This window comes from Ovis aries, chromosome X, assembly GCF_016772045.2.
Source record: "Ovis aries strain OAR_USU_Benz2616 breed Rambouillet chromosome X, ARS-UI_Ramb_v3.0, whole genome shotgun sequence".
Classification (NCBI taxonomy): Eukaryota; Metazoa; Chordata; class Mammalia; order Artiodactyla; family Bovidae; genus Ovis; species Ovis aries.
Window position 1 is genome coordinate 61,547,279 of NC_056080.1, and position 20,569 is coordinate 61,567,847.

Sequence of the window (20,569 nt, forward strand, 5' to 3'; positions counted from 1 at the left end):
GCTTTGAGAGTGTTTAGAACAGAGTGAGTATACATAAAGTGCTCAATAAATGGCAGCTATTGTTATACGTCATCATCTCTATGTCTTTGGGGCCAAGCACAGTGTGGTGATCAGTAAGATCTACTGAATGAATGAATGAATACATGCATAAAAGGCATGGATATAAGATCCTGAGCCCGACTGATGGAAAGTGCTAGATGCCAAAGGCAGTGGCTGTGTACTGAAAAATACACGAGCATTGGAAAACCATATTCCCTTGGGAGAAAATTTCTGTCCTCCAGGAGCTTATATAATAGCATATTCCTTTCTAGGGGAGTAAATAGCTGTTTGGAGATTGTAATGCAACTATTTGTCTCATAGGAACACTTCTATGCTTCCATTCTCTACTGTGATTATTAGAAATGGAAATCTAGACTTGCACCTTTCACTCCATTCCTGTCTGCCTATGGGCTACTAGAAAACTTGATTTCCATTGGGCTTTGCTCTCTCCATCTGTTATAGTAGATTTCACTGATTGAAACATTGGTAAATATTTAGAGACCAAGGGGAAAAAAAGATGAAATACAAATGCCAAGATTTGTGTAGTAGGTGTCAAGTAAATATTTGTTGAATGAATGAATGGACATTGGTGAATGAAAGGTAGAATATAAGCAAATAAATGCATAAACAGTTTTTTAAATAAAATAAGTGTGGAATAATTATTCAAACACTTCTTTTGAGTTACCATGTTCCTGTTGTTTCAACCTGGAAAAAGGACTGATTAGGCCCTGCCACAGGAATCCTGCCTGAACTTTGGTGCAATGTACCATTTATAGTCACCTCTGTTAGGCTCTCATGTTAGGAACATGAGAAGTTAGTTGGGCCAACTTTCCCTTGTATACATCTAATTATGGGGGAGCTCACTACTTCATAATCTTTACTACATTCTTGATCTATGCTGCAATCTTTGAATGCTTAGAAAAGCTTTGACTGCTGCATCAATGATGTAAATCTAGTATTAGAACCCAAACCTCCCTATAACCCAGACTAGGGTACTCTCCACCATAGTCCACTTGGAACTATAGAGCTGCATTTAGCAAGTGTTAGTCACTCAGTCATGTCCAACTCTTTGTGACCCCATGGACTGTTGTTCACCAGGCTCCTCTGTCCATGGGATTCTACAGGCAGGAATACTGGAGTGGGTAGCCTTTCCCTTCTCCAAGGGATCTTCCCAACACAGGAATTAAACCCGAGTCTCCTGCATTGCAGGCAGATTCTTTACTGACTAACCTGTATTTAACAATGTTGGTAGGAAGGGAACTGTCCTAGGAAGCAGGAGATCTGGGTCCAAGTATGAGCTCCAGCATTGGCTTGCTGTGTGAAGTTGGGTAGTTCCTTTCCTTATGTGGGCCTCAGTTTCCCTCTTTGCTCGATGAAAAATTTCAAACTGAATGCTCTGTAAGACTCTTCCAGCACAAATGTTTCAGAATTCTCTAATGAGGTCTAATTAGGATCTCATAATACAGTGGTTCTCAAAGTGTGACCCAAGAATCCCTAAAGGTCCCTGAAACCCTTTTCAGTGATCAATGAGGTCTCCCTTTTCAAACTATGTATCTTTGAGAGGCAGGATTTTCTTCACATACTTCAGTCAAAACAACCTATCACAAGAGACTGAACATAGAAGCAACCATGAGAGTTCAGCTATCTTCTGTTAAGCCAGATATTAAAGAGAGCAGCAAGAAACTGTAAAACCATGCCACTCTTCTCAGTAAATTTATTTTAGGAAATATTGTTATTCTTCACAAAATATATTAAAAATATGTGAACATGTCTAATTTTGAAGCATGTTTTTTAAAATAAATGGATCCATCAATCCTCTTTAAACATCTCAGTCTTAATTTCTAATGCCATAAATATCCATAGATACAACCCACATAAATAAGAATGTCTAGATCTTTAATAATAACTTTTAATACTATAAAGAGATATTGAGAGCAAAAAGTTTAAGAAGGTTCTAGTAAGGTCTCTGACTTCCTGTCTCATTCTATAAAGCCTTTTCACTTTAGTGGTTCCAAATATGATCTGCTCAATATCTGACAGAGAGAAGAACACAGTGACCTTGGGAGGTAGGCCATTCTTCCGAATTCACAGATCTAAGCTATACCAGATAATATACTATCTCCCTCACCTGGGTTCCTTGGCACAGACTGGTGACTTGGGCCTTAGACAAGACACCCTATGGCAGACAGTGCCAGTTCCTGAGTGAAGGAAGAAAGCAGCTAGTCTCATGAGGGTTAATGTGATAACCTCCCTGCTTGTCTGTCTACAAGTTCCCAGTCCCTCTGGGTCCACCTGTCCTAATTGCTATACTCTCCATACCCTATTCTTCACCCCCTCAATGACTGGCCCCTCTGGACCCTGGCCACCAAACAAAAGCAGCCTGTTATGCCCATCATGGGAGGTCTTGGGTATGAGGCAAGGGAGGCCCTCCCAGATTCAGAGCCCCCATGAGGTAGGGAAGGAGGACAGAAGTAGGAAAGAAAGGAGGGAGAATCTGTGTTGACTGAGAGAAACCACTATACATCAGGTTCTTCATGTTGCTTCTTCCTTAATGACAAGTCTGGAAGGTAAGTAGTGATCTTTACCCTCATCTTCATGTTTCTTGTTGTTCTTCAGTCACTAAGTTGTGTCCAACTGTTTGCGACCCCATGGACTGTAGCATGCCAGGTTCCTCTGTCCTGTCCCTCCTCTGTCCTTTTCCTGAGTTGGTTCTTTGCATCAGGTGGCCAAAATATTGGAGCTTCAGCTTCAACATCCTCATGGTACAGCCAGCGAAACTGAAGGTCCCAGAAAGTGCCTTGCCTAAGGTAGTTATATATCTGCCAGAGTTTGCTCAAATGCATGTACATTAAGCTGATGATGCTATCTAATCATCTCATCCTCTGCACCTCCTTCTTTTGCCTTCAATCTTTCACAGCATCAGGGTCTTTTCCTGAGTTGGCGCTTCGCATCAGGTGGCCAAATTATTGGAGCTTCAGCTTCAGCATCCTCATGTTACAGCCAGGGAAACTGAAAGTCCCAGAGAGAAAGTGACTTGCCCAAGGTAGTTATATAGCCCCAAAGTAGCTGGGCCTGGATTTTAATTTGGGTCTAAAGAATGCCAAATTAACATTCTTTCTGCTTTACCAAGAGCAAGGAGAATCAGGAACACCCAGGAAAAGAAGAGGGAACAAAGAAACTCACATCTATTGAACGCTTACTATGTGCCCAGCATGGTGAATGTAAATGAATGTTCTCTTCCATCAACTCCTAACAGTAGTTCCCTCATATAAACAGAGAATCCTCAGTTTACAGATGAGAAAACAGAAATGAGGTGACTTTCCTGAGGGCACACTACTAAACCAGTTTTCAAATCTAAGTCTGTCAAGTTCCAAAGCCTTAGTTTTTTAGTAATACCAAATAACATTTCTTGAGAACTTTCTGTATGCCAGACTCTGTACTAAATGCTCTAACTCATTTAATTTAAACCTCCCAACCAGGTAGGTACTATTATTATCCCCTGTTTAACAGATGAGGAAATTAAGGCAGCCCAAGGTCACCTAGTTAGAGAGTAACAGAACTTGGATTTGAATCCAGACAGTTCAGCACCACAGTTCATAGGCTTAGTGGTTGAACGCTATCCTCAAGCTCAAAGCTAAACTAGTGTGAGAGGCCCCAAACTGAAATCTCCTGATCTCTCAAGTCAGTATGCTGTGCACTATTGCCTCCTGAATGGATGTCCAAAGGCACAATTGGTGCACCTCTGCCCAGGGGCCTGAATCTAATGAAGGGGGTCATTCTGGGAGGCCTGCATTCTTACCGCACAGCCTCTGTGGCTGTCCATCCTCAAACATGTGGCTGAGGGGAAAGAGGAGATACATTCAAAGGAGGAAACACTGCTTCACTCTTGGTTCTTGTGTTACTTGCCTGCCCCAGGCAGGGGGCTTCCCCTCGTGAGCATGCATACAGTTGGAGGTGGTTGTGAAGCTCTGAATATCCTTCTGACAGAGCCCAGGAGAACAAATATCTGAGATGACCCAGAGGCTAGAGAGAAGGTAAGAGATCCGTTATCACAACCTCCCCAGAGTACAAATAAGGAAACTGAGGGCCACAGAGTAAGTTGTAAGCAGGACTGGAGGGATCCTTAGAGACCTTCAAGACAAACCTCTGGACCAAATCACAGATGAGGAAAGTCCTCAAACAGAGGCAGAGGCTTGCTCAAAGTAGGCTTAAGATCTTCTCGGGCCCCAGGATTTGGCCCTTTGCCTGACCATCCTGAATCTCAGAAAGGGAAGTGAGGCCAGGGGGGGGTAAGTTATTCTAGGACTTGTGATGACGTATCCCCCCAGAGACCCAAGCCTGGGGTCGGTCCCTGGGACCCTCTGGCCATCAGCCATGGCACCCTGCCTGCTGAAGCTTTGGAGTGGGGGAGGGGAATCACAATTTCTTAATGGCTTCCTGCCCAAAAAGCCTCTAGAAGTGGCTAGTGCTAACTCTGTTTCCACGGAAAGAGCTGACTTCAGTGCATCCAGGGGGTTCAAGACTAGATTCCAGGCTAAACTGGAACTGGAGTGTTCTGAGCATGGGAGCATGGGAGTGGATAAAGAAGGGAAATTGTCATCTGCTTCGATGTTCAGAAAAGGCCACACAGCCAGGATATCTGAGTTGGGAGAAAGCTGTGATGCTCTGAGGCAGGGGGATGGAGGAAATGATCTTTGAGAGCTGGGATTCTCTTTGGGGCATTCCCTGACTTCCTACGGATGCCTAAGGGCAGCACAGCAGTTCTGAAAGGGGTAGTAATTACCAGAAGGGATCTTCCTACAGACTTGCCCTGTAGCTAACTCCAAATGGGAGCCACACAGCAGACTTGAGACTTAGTGACCTGTGAGCCTGCCTCTCATTGTACAGTTGGGAAACTGAGGCCCAAAAAGGAGAGGGCCTCCCCAAAATGCCAGAGTGAGTCATGATTCCTGACGTTAAAGCAGGGTGAGGAGGATGACCCTGTGACCCAGGGCCCAGGCCTTTCCCCTTCTGTGTCTCCACACCGACCTGAGTCCTGCTCAGGTCGAGGGCTCTCCTCCCTGGGTGCTTTTCCTTGGCACTCTTTCCAGTGTCCCTGTGTGGTCTCGGTTTTACCCAGAGGCCCCCAGGAAGGGCTGGTGTATCATTCGCAGGTGGCAGGAGCCAAGCAGGCCAGCGTGCAGGTGGCAGGACTGGCGGGTAAGCTGCAGCAGGCTGGATGCTCCAAGCTTGGGAGCTGAAATTCAGGGAATTTCAATTGACATTGCTGTCCAATACCAGCCAACTGGTTAACGGTGCCGAGTTTGAATCAGCGACCCGCCTCCTGGCCCCTCCTCCTCAGCTAGTCTCTCTTCCTCGCTCCCTCCCTCCCTCCTTCCCTCCCTCGGGCCCTCCGGGAAAAGTGCAGGCGAGCTGAGCTCAGGCCGCTGCTCTCCGCCTCTTCCCAAGATGAGCCGCTGATGGAGCACCGGATCAGAGCTAGCTCTGGCTGAGCCCAGGGGCCTGGGTAGCCTGGTCCCCAGAAAGGGAGAGACCTGTGCCCAGCAGAGCTCTGCTGGGCCCTGCCAGTTCCCCTCACCCCACCATGCCTCTGTTGGACGTGTTTTGGGCTTGCTTCAGGAAAGTGAAGGTAAGAGGTTACCTAGCCCCAGCCCACTCCACTGCTCTGGTTTGAAGGAGGCAGCTGGGGACCACTGAGTGCTGGCTGGAAGGCAGATAGGCTTCTGAGACTACCTTGGAGCTAGAAAGGCTTGGGTTCAAGTCTTGCCTTTGACAACAGCTCTGTGATCTTCTACTGCTTTCTCACAGAAATAAGACAGCTGGCTGGCTCTTCTAAAACTTGCCTCTGTTGCTTCCCTGGCCTTGCCACAAAGGCAAGATTCTTAACCTTTCTGAGCCTCCATTTCCTCAGCTTTAAAATAAAGACAATAGAGACACCAACTTTATAGGGTGGTGAGGTTGGTGTTATTGTTTACATATTAAATGTATGGAAATATAAGAGACGATGTGTGTAAAGTTCCTAGTGTGATGCCTGGCATGTAGCATCCATACCATACAAATAATGGTAACTATTATTATGATTATTGCTACTAATTTCCTTCAACATATATTAAATACCTACTCTGTGTTAGGCACCACAGGAATTACACAAAAAACCAAATAGCTTTTGTCCTCAAAGAAGAGGTAAGAAAATTGTTAAATCTTTATCAAGACATATGCCAGACACTATGCTAGATGGTTAGTTGGTCAATAAATAGTGGTTGAGTGCTTGCAATATCTTGTACATGCGGGATACACAGCACAGCAGGACCCATGAGGATGTAGAGGATATGATTTCTGCTTTAAAGAATCAGGGAACTGATATTTATTTCACATATGGTATGTGTCAGACTTAGGCACTTTCCGTTTGTCAACTGTGATGGTGATTTTCGCCATAAGCAAGCCATTGTTTTCCTGCTTTTATAGATGGGGAATGGACAGTATGAATGATCAAGAAATATTTACAAGATCACTCAGATATGATTGGCAGAGATGGGATCTGAACTCCTAAATCCATAGTCTTGTTGACACTATATGGCTTCCCATAGCCGCACCCAGTAGGGAGAACTTTTGACAACTAGCCTGACTACATAGAAGACAAGATGAAAGTCAAGCTGGCATCGTTGGAGGAGCTTGGAATAGATTCACAGGAGGTCACATTTGGGCTGAGCTTGAAGGAAGAGAAGTTTGTCAGTCCAAATGGGGGGAAGGGCATTCCAGGCATGCCTGGCAGAGGGAACTTCATCAGCAAGAGTCTGGAGGCAGTGATGGGTTGGAGGAAGGGCTGGTTTCATCACGTGCCTTATTGCAGGGTTTGAGGAGAGAGAAGCTGGAGATGGAGGACAAGAGTCTACCTCCCATAGAATTTGGAATTGATCCGTGTGTTCCTGGCCCTCACCTAGTGAGGTTCTCAAATGAGCTTTTCACTCATCTGCAGTAAAACATGAGAAGGGTAGGGCTAATGCATTGCAGTTTTCAGAAAGCTAAATTAATTCAAGTCAAAGGACTATTCTTTATTTAGAGATTACTATTACTTCTTATGGGGGTGGCGTTCAAACAATTTATTTTTATGAAATAGAAGTGTGACATTTAAAAAATTTTTGTCCTCAGGAAAATAAAGTTTCCAATACTCTGACTGTTCCCTTCCTCATTTATTTAAATATTGCCTTCCTCATCCATGAAATTCCAAAATCTGAGGACTGTTGTTTTAGAGGATGGAGTTCAATAAAGTATGGATATAGTTAAGTGGACAGTTTTAAGAAAATCACTCCAGTGGCCTTGGGTAAAAATGGTGTGGAGGGTCCCAAGTAGCGATGTGAAAGCCAGGAAGGTGGCTGCGATGGCAGTAAGGAGTAGAGAGCAGATGATGAGAGATGGATCCAATGAGAAGAGCAGGGCAAAGTGGAGGTGAAAGTACCTATGAGGTTGGACACCAGACTGATATGACTGTCCACTCCCTGGAGAACTATTCTGGATGTTTGGCATGGATTTAAATCCCGTTGCACTCATTACCCCAATCTGTCAGACTCCCGGCAAATGCTCTCACCAATGACAGTCTCTTTTTAGAGACTGTTGGGGTCAGAGATCCTCAAGAAAAAGTCAGGGACCTCTATCCCTGGTTCCAGACATTAGCACACATGCACACATTCACTCACGTGTGTGTCCACAAAGATGGAGCCTACACCTGTGTTTCTGCATACTCTCAGCTACACACACATACGCATAGACACACCATTCAAGTGTGTGCACACACACATGCACACATAGAGGCAAATACATGCACAATCACACATGCACACACAGATAGTACACATCCACAAGCATGTAGACTCACACACATGCACACATGCACATACAGAGGTAGGCATGCATGCACACAAACAGATACTCTCCCATGCATGAGCTTGCAGGCACACTCACAATTAGACATACAGAAGCATGCATACAGCTTAAAGACACACGTGCACACACAGGGTTGTGGCAGACATGAATCAACACACAGATCTCAGACTAAGAGGCGGCCTGCCAGACCTAAGTACACCTTGAGTTTTGTGTCTCTTTTTCCAGCACTACTGCTTTGCAGACCCAGTCAAATAGGCAGGACTTCTGGGCTTGTAAACCCAGTCAGGGGTATGGGATGCCCTGAGCCACCCTGCCTCTCTGAGCTGGGCCCCTTGTGAGCAATTGCTTGGCTGTGTGGGAGGGAGCTGTGGCAGATGCAGAAGCTGCCTACAGGGAGGGGCATGGCCATGCCTGAACCTGCCGTAGCTGAAATGGCCATTTCAGATGTCTCATTTTACCTTCTTGTGGTCCTGATGGGGAAACTGAGCTCCTAGCATCCAGCGCCACATGGAACTCTCCATCAGCTGAGGATATTTGAAGAGGGAGGAAGCAAAGAAACTTAGAATCCCAGCCCTGACCCCATCACATGCGCACGCGCATGCACACACACACACACACACACACCTGAGCTGTGTGCTTTTAAGCAAGTCCTCTGTGAGCCTCAGTTTCCTTGTCTGCAAAATAACACTAATCAGGGCCTGCCTCACAGAGATGCTATGAGGATTTGAGAATGTTGCGTCTTTAAAGTGCCTGGTGTGAAATAACTGGTCAATACACATGACTCATTGGCAGTAGATTTCTGAACTATTCACTGGGAGCATTGGCGGAAAGAACAAAGGTTATTCCATGTTTGGCAACTCCAGGGTTAAGAACTCAAGTCTCACTGGCTCCTTTGCCACAACTCCTCTTCAGCCCTCTCCTCTGGCCCTGTCTGACTCTAGGACCAGAAACAACCTGTTTGGGAGCTGAAGGGTGATACTTCAGAAGTTAGTGTTACTGGGAAGGTGGGAAGAGGTCAGGCCAGGGTCCAGGATTGCCTTGAGCTGTGCTGGGGTTAGGAGTAGCCCAAGGGTAAGGTGTTTGGATGTGAGATGAACTCAGTGTAAATAGTTCCATACATGTCTGATGCGTCTTCCCTGGAGGCCAGTGAAGGTTGAGAAGTTATCCATGACCTCTCAACATAGCACTGTGTATGCATGAGAGTCCCCTCAGCCTCATACTCACACGCATACACACAGGACCATTTCTCTGATGTGTCCTTTTGCCCCATTCCAGACCAAGCATGGTGTGATGCACATCATGAGTGCCCAGAACATGGATCCTCTCTTATGTTACTCTCTTTGTATCGGGCGAGCTTATTAGGTCCTGGATGGCACTGACCTGGGAGGTGGAGAATGCAGCTGGAGTTCCATATCAGCCATGACCTCTAGGTGACTTTGAGAGGATCAGTACTCCCTGCTGGCCCTCAGTTCTTTCCCCTTAGAACAGACATAGCTAATCACACAATATCAAGGATGACAAGGTTCAATGAGGTCATCTGTTTCTCCCTCCCTTTTCCTCTCTTCAAACTATGGATGAGGAAACTGAGGCTCAAAGAGGGGAAGAGATGTGCCCAAGGTCGCACATAGGGTGACCAGATCCACACATAGTCTGTAGTCCTTCTACTTGCTCTGTGGCAAAATCCAAACACCGCTTGTCTCTGGTAGACTATAATAGCAATTCCGGCAGGACTGCCACACACATGCACATAAATGCATGTGGTAATAACCTCGTCTCACCTACCTGCTTCTATGGGAGGCAAAGCAAATCAGACTGAAAAATCCCTTGTAAACTGGGAAACTTTGTCAAGGTTGGCCATCCAGTTTTGGTCCAACCAACAATGCCATGCTTTTGCCCAGTCACTGTACACTCTCACAGCCAGGCCTATGAGTGCAGATGTGCATGAGGGCTCTCGTGAGTTCACACAAGAACACACTCTCAAGCACCCCCTTCTGTGTGTGCAAATCTGCCTAGTTCTCAAGGCAAAGGAAAAGCTTAACTGGAGACTAGGGTACTTTCTGCAACAGCACAGCTGCAAAAATCAAGGGATAGGGGTGAGGACCTCCAGAATTTGCCCCTTCTCCTCCAGTTGCCTCATCTCAGCACAGTTGGTGAAATTTGCTCAAGAACCATCTGAGATTGGACAGTATTTGTTTTGGGGAGTGGGAGAAGTGCCCATGGGCACTAAGGAGGTAAGATGGGGAATAGGAATCAAAGCTTTTACTCTGACTCATGTTTTGGACACAAATTCTTACTTTGCCTTCAGCTTCTTTGGTACCAAAAAGAGTATGAGTAGGGGTTACTGGGAATGGAGGACATGTCTGATGATATGGCTGGTGGAGGAAGAAGAAAGTGGGAAAACCTACAGATTGGCAATGCCAGTTCCTTACACTGTGCCCCCACCCATGCCCCAGCCCAAAGCACTGCAGAAAGAAGCGATTAGCTACATTTATAGAGCACATGGTATATGGTAGACACTGTGCCAAGTCCTTCACAAATATTAACTCTTTTCATTATCACAATCAACTCTGCAAGGTGGGTGCTATTGCACTCATCATTCTCATTTGACTGAAATACAGAACAGTTAGGAAATTTATCCAAGGTCACACAGCTATTAAGTGATAAACTTGGGATTTTAAATACAGGTAATCAAGGTCCAAAATCCATGTTCTTTCCACTATGTTTATGTAATCTCTGCCTCAGTTTTTTTCCATCTATAAAATGAGGGGGTTAGATTGGTTTATCTCTGAAAGTCCTTCCAGCTTCAATAACTCTCATTATACTTACTATCATTGACTGAAAACAAACAAACAAACAAACAAACAAGACTCTTGCATCTTCCCACACACAGAAAAGTGCTACATTCATTAACTTGAGATATCTGGTTTTATTTAATTAACACTAATCTTTTGATATTCCAACTCTCTGGTCTTTGAAAGCTCTGTATATCCTGGCTCTTCCTTTACATCTTTGCAGCAGTCCTTCAGAGCTACCTGAGAGGTTGTCTTCCGGGCTTGAAGCCCTCGGAAAGACTGTCAAATAAAATTCTCAAGTTTTTCTTAAGAATTTCTCAAGTAATTCTCAAGTTTTAGGTTGTGCAATTTTTTTTTCAAGTTGACAATATATACTTCTCTGAACTTTTAAGCTAAGTGAAAAAAAATCTGCTCCCCAAATGTCAGTGATTTCCACTCAAGTTCCCTGGGGAGTGGAGCTGAGCCCAGGCTCAGACAAATGAGCCTGCCCTGAAGGCCAGTCCTCCCAGCAGTCCCTAGGGCTGGAGAATAGCCTAAGAAGCTCTGGGAGCCAGGGCCTGGCCTGCATTTCCAAATCACTAGTAACAATAACAGGGAGCAGCAGCTCAGGCAGCCTGTGCTGGGATGTGAGGTCAGAGGTTTCACAGTGGAGTTAGGGAGTGGAACTCCTCGATCCCATCCCTTTGGCCCACCCCTGAGCAGCCTCTGCCACTAGGGACCTTGGAGTCCAGTTAGACCAGCAGCTCCAAGGCTGCAACTGCCAAGGGGCAGAGGAAAGGAAGTTCTGCATTTGGAAAATGGGGTTTGAGGCCCTGGAAATGGGTGTGAGTTAAAATTCTCTGGCCTTTTTAGCTAATCTGGCCTGGGTCCCCCTGGAAGCTTCAGAGAAGAATGCAGTATGATGATACAATGTAGTAGCTGCTGGAAATGGAACTGGGAGCCCAGATTCTGCCTTTTCCTCCCCCTTCAGAGCCTCAGTTTCCTCATCTACAATATGGGGATAATAGTCTCCACTTCAAAATTGATTGCATGTGAAAGGGCTTGCTGCACAGTATGTACTTAGAAAATTTGACTTAAATTTGAAGATAGTTCATGGGTTGCTCTTGTGATCCTGGGCCCATGGCTTAGGCCCTCAGTTTCCTCATCCATAGAATGGGGTGAAATTCTACCTGCCCAAAGAAAGCCTAGAATTGGTGACATTCTGTGGAGATAAAAAGACAGAAGGAAACACTGATATTACTACCCTCAGGCTCAGGAATTGAGTTGTTTAGGCCATTCCACTAGCTCTTCCTATCTCTACCCTTACACCCACTCTGGGTCAAACTAGTTCAGAATCTGAAAAAGAGGCCCCATTCTGCTGCGGTACCATTGCATCTCCCCTCTCCAGTCCCTTACTGCACTCACCCTGTCTAAGGCCCCTCTCCCAGAGGGACTCCCAAGCTCTAGGCAGGAAAGAGGGTCCCTGTTGGCTGGTGGGAAAATCAAATCTTTGGGATGTGACATTCCTGAGATTGTCCAGAGAACCCCTGGGAGTTGCAGCTGTTTGTGCTCTCTCTCTTCCTCTCGCTGTCTCTCCTCTCCAGCCCAGCTCTCTGCCTCTTGTGGACGTGGGGAGGGCAGGAGGGCATGAAGCTGGAGAAGGCTGGGGCGATACGGGCCCAAAGGCAAGGAACCAGACCTGGCGTGGTGCAGGCCAAGTGAGGAGTGGGAAAGGAGCAAAAAACACTCCACCAGGACTGGCAGGAAGGAATTAAGGCAAAAAGAGCCCAAGGCAGCAGGATAGCTGTCAGTGGGTGAGTTAGAAAATGATATACAGATCAGTATCCCTGAGGCTACAGGTTGGATCCCCTTTTAGGGGTGGGTGGGTTATTAGACCATAGTAGTTCTGGTGGGTGGGAAAGGAGAGTCAGAACTTCTGAGAGGCTCACACATTTCAAGCTAAGTCTGGGATAGCTTGCTCCCTCAGAGAAAGGAAAAAAGAACCCTCTGGGATTCCTCAAAATGCTGTCCCAGTTTGAGTTCTACAAAGGCCTTCCTGAAATCCTTTCTTATAGTGTCTTTTCCCAGCTGGAATTGTCCTTCACCCTCTTCCTTGTGATGAAAGGATTAGAATGATCAGGGACCCACCTATCATTATAGGCAACAAGTCTGAGGTCTAGCAAAGAACTGGTCAAAGGCACATGACCAGAATGCCTGCTATCACTCAGTCCCATTTTAAATCTCTCTCCCCCTTTAAATGTCTCTTCTGTTCTTTCCAGAGAAGAAATTGGCATCCCTCAGGACCACACCACCTCACACCCAGATTTCACACCCTACCCATGAACACATGTTCCCAGGCCACTGGGATGGGGTTTAAAAGTGACACCATGACGCCAATGTTCCAACTGAAGACCTGGTGGCAGGCTCAATCCAGCCCTCACCTGCACACCACCCTCCACGTACCCAGCTACCTCCATGCTGGACTGTGAACTCCTTTAAGGATCCAACCTGTGTCTTATCCACCCCTATGTCCAGCCCAACACAGCCTCTATTTTAGGCCCAGCCTAAAGGAAGTTGGCTGAGTGCATAGAACACACTTGCACTCACATGCACAGACAAGTAACCAAAGCCACTGAACCCTCTCCTGACAGAGAGACCCCAAGAGACAGAGGAATCAGCTATGGAGGGATCAGGGAGTCTCCTTCCCACAGTGGCCACAGTCTTTCTTGGCAACACACGGTCTGGGCCTGAGGGTGGTGATAGCCCACTAAGGAGGGGGGCCCAGACTGTGAATAGGGCTCTGTGTGGTCCAGCTGAGAAGGCTGGGGGAGGCTGGAATGTCAAGAACGTGCTCTCATGACCAGCCCTAGGCTGGGGCCTGTGGCACAGGACTGGCCAGGGGTTGAGGCGGAGCAAGGAAGCCAGGCAAAGAAAAGACGAAAAGTCCCCACTGACTTGCCTTCAGATAGCAGGACAAGTACTGGGCCTGCAGGCCCAGCAGAGAGGATGCTGGAATGGTGAGCTCTGAATCCACCAATGATGCTGAGAACTCTTCAAGTCTGGACAAAGCCTGTCAGTAGTCTTTGTGGACGGCCTCCAAACTATCCCTCGCAGACCCTTTGACTTCTCACTCAGAGACCAGCTTCCTGTATCCATCCCCCTTTGGGCTCTGGCTCTCTCTTTTTATACTCTTTCAATAAAATTCTCTTTTTCTCTCAAAAACTCTGTATCTGTCTCTTTCTGTCTAGCTACTCTGTTTCCCACTAGATGGCAAGCACCTCAAACACAAGAACCATGTCTGCTTCTGTGTAAGTTTGTATCTGCAGGTCCACTGCTGGGGCTACTGTACAGTTCTGAGCAGATGTTCCACATAGGCTTCAAATCTGAGAGGTTCAAAATGAGATTCATTACAAAAAGAAAATTACCCTCCCACTTACCCCAATCAGGCCTTTCCCTCTGTTCCTGACCCCAGTTAATAGCACCTCCACCTGGTGCTATTAACTGGTTGCCCAGGCCAGAAACTTTGGACTCATCCTCAACTTCTCTTTATCTCCCGCATCCTGTCACTTACTGTGGTCCCACTATGTAGACAGTTCATATATTAGTGTCTTGTTTTCTGATCCCAAAGGCCACTGACCCAATCTTCTCCAGCCTCCCTGTCTCAAGTTTTACCTAACCTCTCCCACTCAGATTCCCAATTCCTCACTCAACAGACAGAGGCATCCTGAAACATAAACCTTGATTAGGCCCCTTCAAGAGTTCCCCACTGGGCTCTGGATAAAGTTCAAGTTCTATCACACTGACCTACAGGTTTCTTCATGATTTGGCCCTGACCACTGGCTCCACACCCAGTTCTTACTCTCTGTCTGGCACTCTGCTCTCCAGCCAGATATACACTGTTCCTCAAATCTCATGCTTCCATACCTCCTTGACTTTATTTCTATTCCTCCTGTCGTGATTTTCTTCCAGTATTTACATGGAATTATGATGATTTGTACTTGTGGCCTACCTCTTGCCCCCACTTGACCATGAATTCCTCAAGGGGAAGGAATATATCTAATTTATCTGAAGCCCTGGGTACCTATTAAAGGGCCTGGCCCTTAGAGGCTCATAGTGAGTAAATGGATGAATGAGTAACTGAGTGAGTCACTGGATGGGAACCAATTGGATGGGAACCAATTGTTACCACCAATCCTGGTCTTCTTCCAGAGTGCCTATCTCTACAACTGCTGGGCTCCTGGCTCCTCTGTCCAGAATCTCCATGTAAAAGAATATGTTTTACAACCAAGAAACAAAAAGAATTTTCATCCTGTAGCAAACTCTGTGATGTAAAATTTCATACCCCATTTTCCCTTGTAAGCCTCTCAGCTACCAAAATAGTGCCAGGATCAGGGTCCAAAGAAGAGTGGGTTTCATGGCCAGGTTATCCTGGACCCCAGAGAGAAAAGAATAGGATAAAATAAAACTGGGAGTCCCATCAGCCTAAACTGTAAACTTGGTTCTGCCATTTACTGCTGTATGGCCTTGGATAAGTAATTTCTCTTCTCTGGGCCTCATTTTCCTCATGTGTTACATGAGCATAAGAAAACCTACCTTGTTTATGACAGTCTACTTTGTGATAGCTTACTTATTTATAACCTGCAAATACCTGTGTAAATTTAAAGCCTAATTAGCTCCTGAATGATCCTCAATTCTCTTACACCTTTAGTGGTTTAGGGTAGGAGAGGAGGGAATTTAATATGAATAGAATACGATTTCAGAATAACAGTGTGTCCTACCCACCAGTTCATCTCCTAATTTTCCAGAACTGTCACAGTTAGGATCTCACAGGGCCCTGCTTCCACTTTCCCTCCCACCTCTTCAACCTTCTTTTTTACTCCCTTTTTGTCCACCACTGAAAATTATATTGACTTGCTTAATCATGGGTCCACTTTGGAGCTTTGTAGGAGAATTTCATTAGTCTCTCTCAACTGGGCTTTTCCCTCTCTTTGTACCTATCTCATTCTAGAAATTGCCATCTCCCTGAGACTAATGTCTCTTGAGGATTTTGCCAGGGAACACTCAAGAGGGACACCTCTTACCCCTACTCTCTCTTGTGGCCAGTTGTGGGTTGGAGAGTCACCAGATTTTGTCTTTCAGTCTACAAAGGTAGATTTGACTTTTTTCATTTCAGGGTCGCTAGGGCTTATATTAATCTCCTGGGACTAGAAATCATTGTGGTCAAGTGTCTGCACCTGGTAAAGCAATCTGTGCAAGGATAAGAGAGGTGAAAAGTACTATGGCAACTCATTTCCTTATAAGATTTTGGGTGGCTTAGAGACTAGCTGCTTGAAGGCAGGAGCATAGGCAAGAAATCTCTTCCACCTCTAAGAGGAACCCTTCTTTCTTTCCTTAACTATTGTATTCACATTTTACCACTATCATTTTAACCTAAGCCACCAACATTGCTTACCTGCACTATTGCAAAGGCCTTCTAAGAGAGACTCCCTGCTTCCTCTTTAGTTCCACAATCCATTCTGCACACAGCAGCCAGAGTGATCTCTCTATGATTGCCAGTCTCTTGTTCTATGCCCTCCGATAGCTACTTAACATCATTTGAATCAAAGCCAAATCCTCACCCTGGCCTTCAAAACCCTGCATAATTTGGCACTTGACTCTCTCAACCTCTGTTTGGAATGTTCTGTACACAGATTGTCACATTGTTGGCTCCTTCTTATCATTCAAGCATCTGCTCAAAGTTCAGCACCCCTGAGAGATACTCTCTGGTCACCTTTTCTAAAGCAATCCCTGCCTATTCCATCTATCCTATCACTTTCTACCTTATCCTGGTTTTAAGGTTTCTCCTTCTTGGATCTTACTGATAGCTATAATTTACTTATTGACTTATTTACCTATTTGTGATTTGTCCCTGCTCCATGAGGACAGGGACCTTATCTATCTAAATCTATGCTATATTCTTAGCATCTATTATAGTGTCTTGTAGGGCATTGATGTTGTTGTTATTGTTTAGTCGCTAAGTTGTAGCTGACTCTTTGCAACCCCATGGACTGCAGCACACCAGGCTTCCCTGTCCTTCTCTATCTCCCAGAGATCACTCAAACTCATGTCCATTGAGTCAATGAGGCCATCCAACCATCTCATCCTCTGTTGCCCCCTTCTCTTCCTGCCCTCAATCTTTCCCAGCATCAGGGTCTTTTCCAGTGAGTCAGTTCTTCACATCAGATGGCCAAAGTATTAGAGCTTCAGCTTCGTCATCAGTCCTTCCAGTGAATAATCAGGACTGATTTCCTTTAGGACTGACTGGTTTGATCTCCTTGCAGTCTAAGGGACTCTCAAGAGTCTTCTCCAGCACCACAATTTGAAATCATCAATTTTTTGGTGCTCAGCCTTATTTATGGTCCAACTCTCACATCTGTATAACTACTGGAAAAACCTTAACTTGAACCATACACACTTTTGTCAGCAAATTGATGTCTCTGCTTTTTAATATGCTATCTAGGTTTATCATAGCTTTCCTTCCAAAGCTGCAGTCAATTTCTGCAGTAATTTTGCAGCCCAAGAAAATAAAACCTGTCACTGCTTCCACTTTTTCCCCTTCTATTTGCCATGAAATAATGGGACTGGATGCCATGATCTTAGTTTTTTGATGTTGAGTTTCAAGCTAGTTTTTTCATTCTCCCATTTTACCATCATCAAGAGGCTCCTTAGTTCCTTCATCTTCACTTTCTGCCATTAGAGTGGTATCATCTACATATCTAAGGTTGTTGAAATTTCTTCTGGTAATCTTGACTCTAGCTTATGATTCATTCAGCCCAGCATTTCTCACGATGTACTCTGCATATAAGTCAAATAAACAAAGTGACAACATTCAGCCGTGTCATACTCCTTTCCCGATTTTGAATCAGTCCATTGTTCCATGTCCAGTTCTAAGTGTTGCTTCTTGACACGCATACAGGTTTCCTAGGAGACAGGTAAGGTGGTCTAGTACTCCCATCTCTTTTAAGAATTTTCCACAGTTTGTTGAGATCCATACAGTCAGAGGCATTAGTGTAGGCAATGAAGCAGATGTTTCCCTGGAATTCCCTTGCTTTCTCTGTGATCCAATGAATGTTGGCAATTTGATCTCTGGCTCCTCTACCTTTTCTAAATGGAGCTTGTACATTTGAAAGTTTTTGGTCCACATACTGCCGAAGCCTTGGTTGAAGAATTTTGAGCATAACCTTGCTAGCATGTAAAATGAGCACAGTTATATGGTAGTTTGAACATTCTTTGGCATTGCCCTTCTTTGGAATTAGAATGAAAACTGACCTTTTCCAGTCTTGCGGCCACAGCTGAGCTTTCCAAAATTACTGACACATTGAGTGTAGCACTTAAATTGCATCATCTTTTAGGATTTGAAATAGCTCAGCTGGAATTCCATCATCTCCACTAGCTTTGTTCATAGTAATGCTTCCTAAGGCCCACTTGACTTCACATTCCAGGATGTCTGGTTCTAGGTGAGTGACAACACCATCATGGTTTTCTGGGTCATTAAGACCTTTCTTGTATACTTCTGTATATTCTTGCCATCTTTTCTTAATCTCTTCTGCCTCTGTTAGGTCCTTACCGTTTCTGTCCTTTATTGTGCCCATCCTTGCATGAAATGTTCCTTTGCTATCTCCAATTTTCTTGAAGAGATCTCTCATCTTTTGCATCCTATTGTTTCTCCCTATTTCTTTGCATTGTTCATTTAAGAAGGCCTTCTTATCTCTCCTTGCTATTCTCTGGGACTCTGAGTTCAGTTGGCTATATCTTTCCCTTTCTCCTTTGCTTTTTGCTTCTCTTCTTTCCTCAGCTATTTGCAAGCACTCCTCAGACAATCATTTTTCCTTCTTGCATTTCTTTTTCTTTGGGATAGTTTTGGTCATTGCCTCCTATACGATGTTATGAAACTCAGTCCATAGTTCTTCAGGCACTCTATCAGATCTAATCCCTTGAATTTATTTATCACTTCCACTGTGTAATTATAAAGGATTTGATTTAGGTCATACCTGAATGGTCTAGTGGTTTTCCCTACTTTCTTCAATTTAAACCTGAATTTTGCACTAAGGAGTTCATGATCTGAGCCACAGTCAGCTCCTGATCTTGTTTTTGCTGACTGTATAGAGCTTCTCTATCTTCAGCTGCAAATAACATAATCAGTCTGATTTCTGTATTGACCATCTGGTGATGTCCATATATAGAGTTGTATCTTTAATTGTTGGAAAAGGGTGTTTGCTATGACCAGTGTGTTCTCTTAACAAAACTCTGTTAGCCTTTGCCCTGCTTCATTTTTGTACTCCAAGGCCAAACTTGCCTTTTATTCTGGGTATCTCTTAACTTCCTACTTTGGCATCCCAATCCCCAATGATGCAAAAGACATCTTTTTGTGTGTGTGTTAGTCCTAGAAGGTGTGGTAGGTCTTCATAGAACCAGTCAACTTCAGCTTCTTCAGCATCAGTGGTTGGGGCATAGACTTGGATTACTGTGATGTTGAATGGTTTGCCTTGGAAATGACCTGAGATCATTCTGTCATTTTTGAGATTGCACCCAAGTACTGCATTTTGGACTCTTTTGTTGACTATAAGAGTTATTCCATTTCTTCTAAAAGAATCTTGCCCTCAGTAGTAAATATAATGGTCATCTGAATTAAAGCCACCCATTTCCATCACTTTTAGTTCACTGATTCCTACACTGTTGATGTTCACTCTTGCCATCTCCTGATTGACCATGTTCCATTTACCTTGATTCATGGACTTAACATTCCAGGTTCCTATGCAATATCGTTCTTTACAACATTGGGCTTTACTGTTACCACCAGACATATCTGCAACTGTGTGTCATTTCTGCTTTGGCCCAACTGCTTCATTCTTTCTGGAGAGCTATTAGTAATTACTCTCTGCTCTTCCCCAGTGGCATACTGGACGACTTCTGACCTGGGAGACTCATCCTCCAGTATCACATCTTTTTGCTTTTTCATACTGTTCATGGGGTTCTCATGGCAGGAATATTGCAGTGGGTGGCCATTTCCTCCGCCAGTTGACCACATTTTGTCAGAACTTTTCACTATGACCCATCCATCTTGGGTGGCCCTGCATAGCATGGCTCATAGCTTCATTGAGTTACACAAGCCCCTTCAACCATCACAAGGCTGTGATCCATGGAGGAGAGGGTGCTGTATAAATATTTTCAATGAGTTAATTTTTAATATTCTTTATCATTTAAAATATTTTTGTGTATTGCAATTTCTTACAAAATATGTGAACTTGGGATTATTACTATCCTAGGCTTATGGATGCAGAAAGTGAGTTTTGAAAGGTTATGGGTAATATCTAATGTTACATAAGCAATAAAGGGAGCCCTATTGGAACTTGAGCTTTCCAATTCCAAATATTGCTTTTTCCACCAACATACCTTGCTTCTAACCTGGCTGACTCTATGCCAAGGATGGTATGTTCCAAGCAAATGCTGACTGATTCTATGTGAATTCTTATTGTCAGGCCTTGGAACAGTACTGTGACCTGCACAGACTGCCTCCAATCTCCTGACTTGGAGGTGCTCTTATTCTATGATAATGACATGAACCAGAGGAGTCAGTCAGTGGAGTGGGAGAAAGTAGTGTGGAGTGGGCAGTCAGGAGTCTGAGCTCCTAAGCTCCACTTTGCTCTCGACATGTACCTCATTTTCCTTTTCTGTGGGCCTCCATGTGCTTTTCTGTAAAATGGGTAGATTGAACTTGCTGACTTCAAGGATTCCTTCTGATTCTAATATTTTGTGGGGCTCTGTAATGCCTTAATTTCTTCTCTCTTTATTTTACAGTGCTTCCCATTGCTGCAGGGGAGGAAGAATGCCGGTAAGTG

The 20,569-nt window shown here is 44.8% G+C and overlaps 1 protein-coding gene across 2 annotated transcripts in view; it reads left to right on the plus strand.

The window, feature by feature from the left end:
* The first annotated feature begins 5,474 nt into the window (after positions 1-5,474).
* The window catches only part of STARD8 (StAR related lipid transfer domain containing 8), a 77,820-nt gene continuing 62,725 nt past the window's right edge, over positions 5,475-20,569 (plus strand). For both annotated transcript variants that reach the window (XM_015104923.3, XM_027962845.2), the window contains exons 1-2: positions 5,475-5,668; positions 20,529-20,562. In XM_015104923.3, the coding sequence (XP_014960409.2) occupies positions 5,624-5,668; positions 20,529-20,562 (79 nt within the window). In that variant the 5' untranslated portion in view covers positions 5,475-5,623. The remainder of the gene's footprint in view (positions 5,669-20,528; positions 20,563-20,569) is intronic.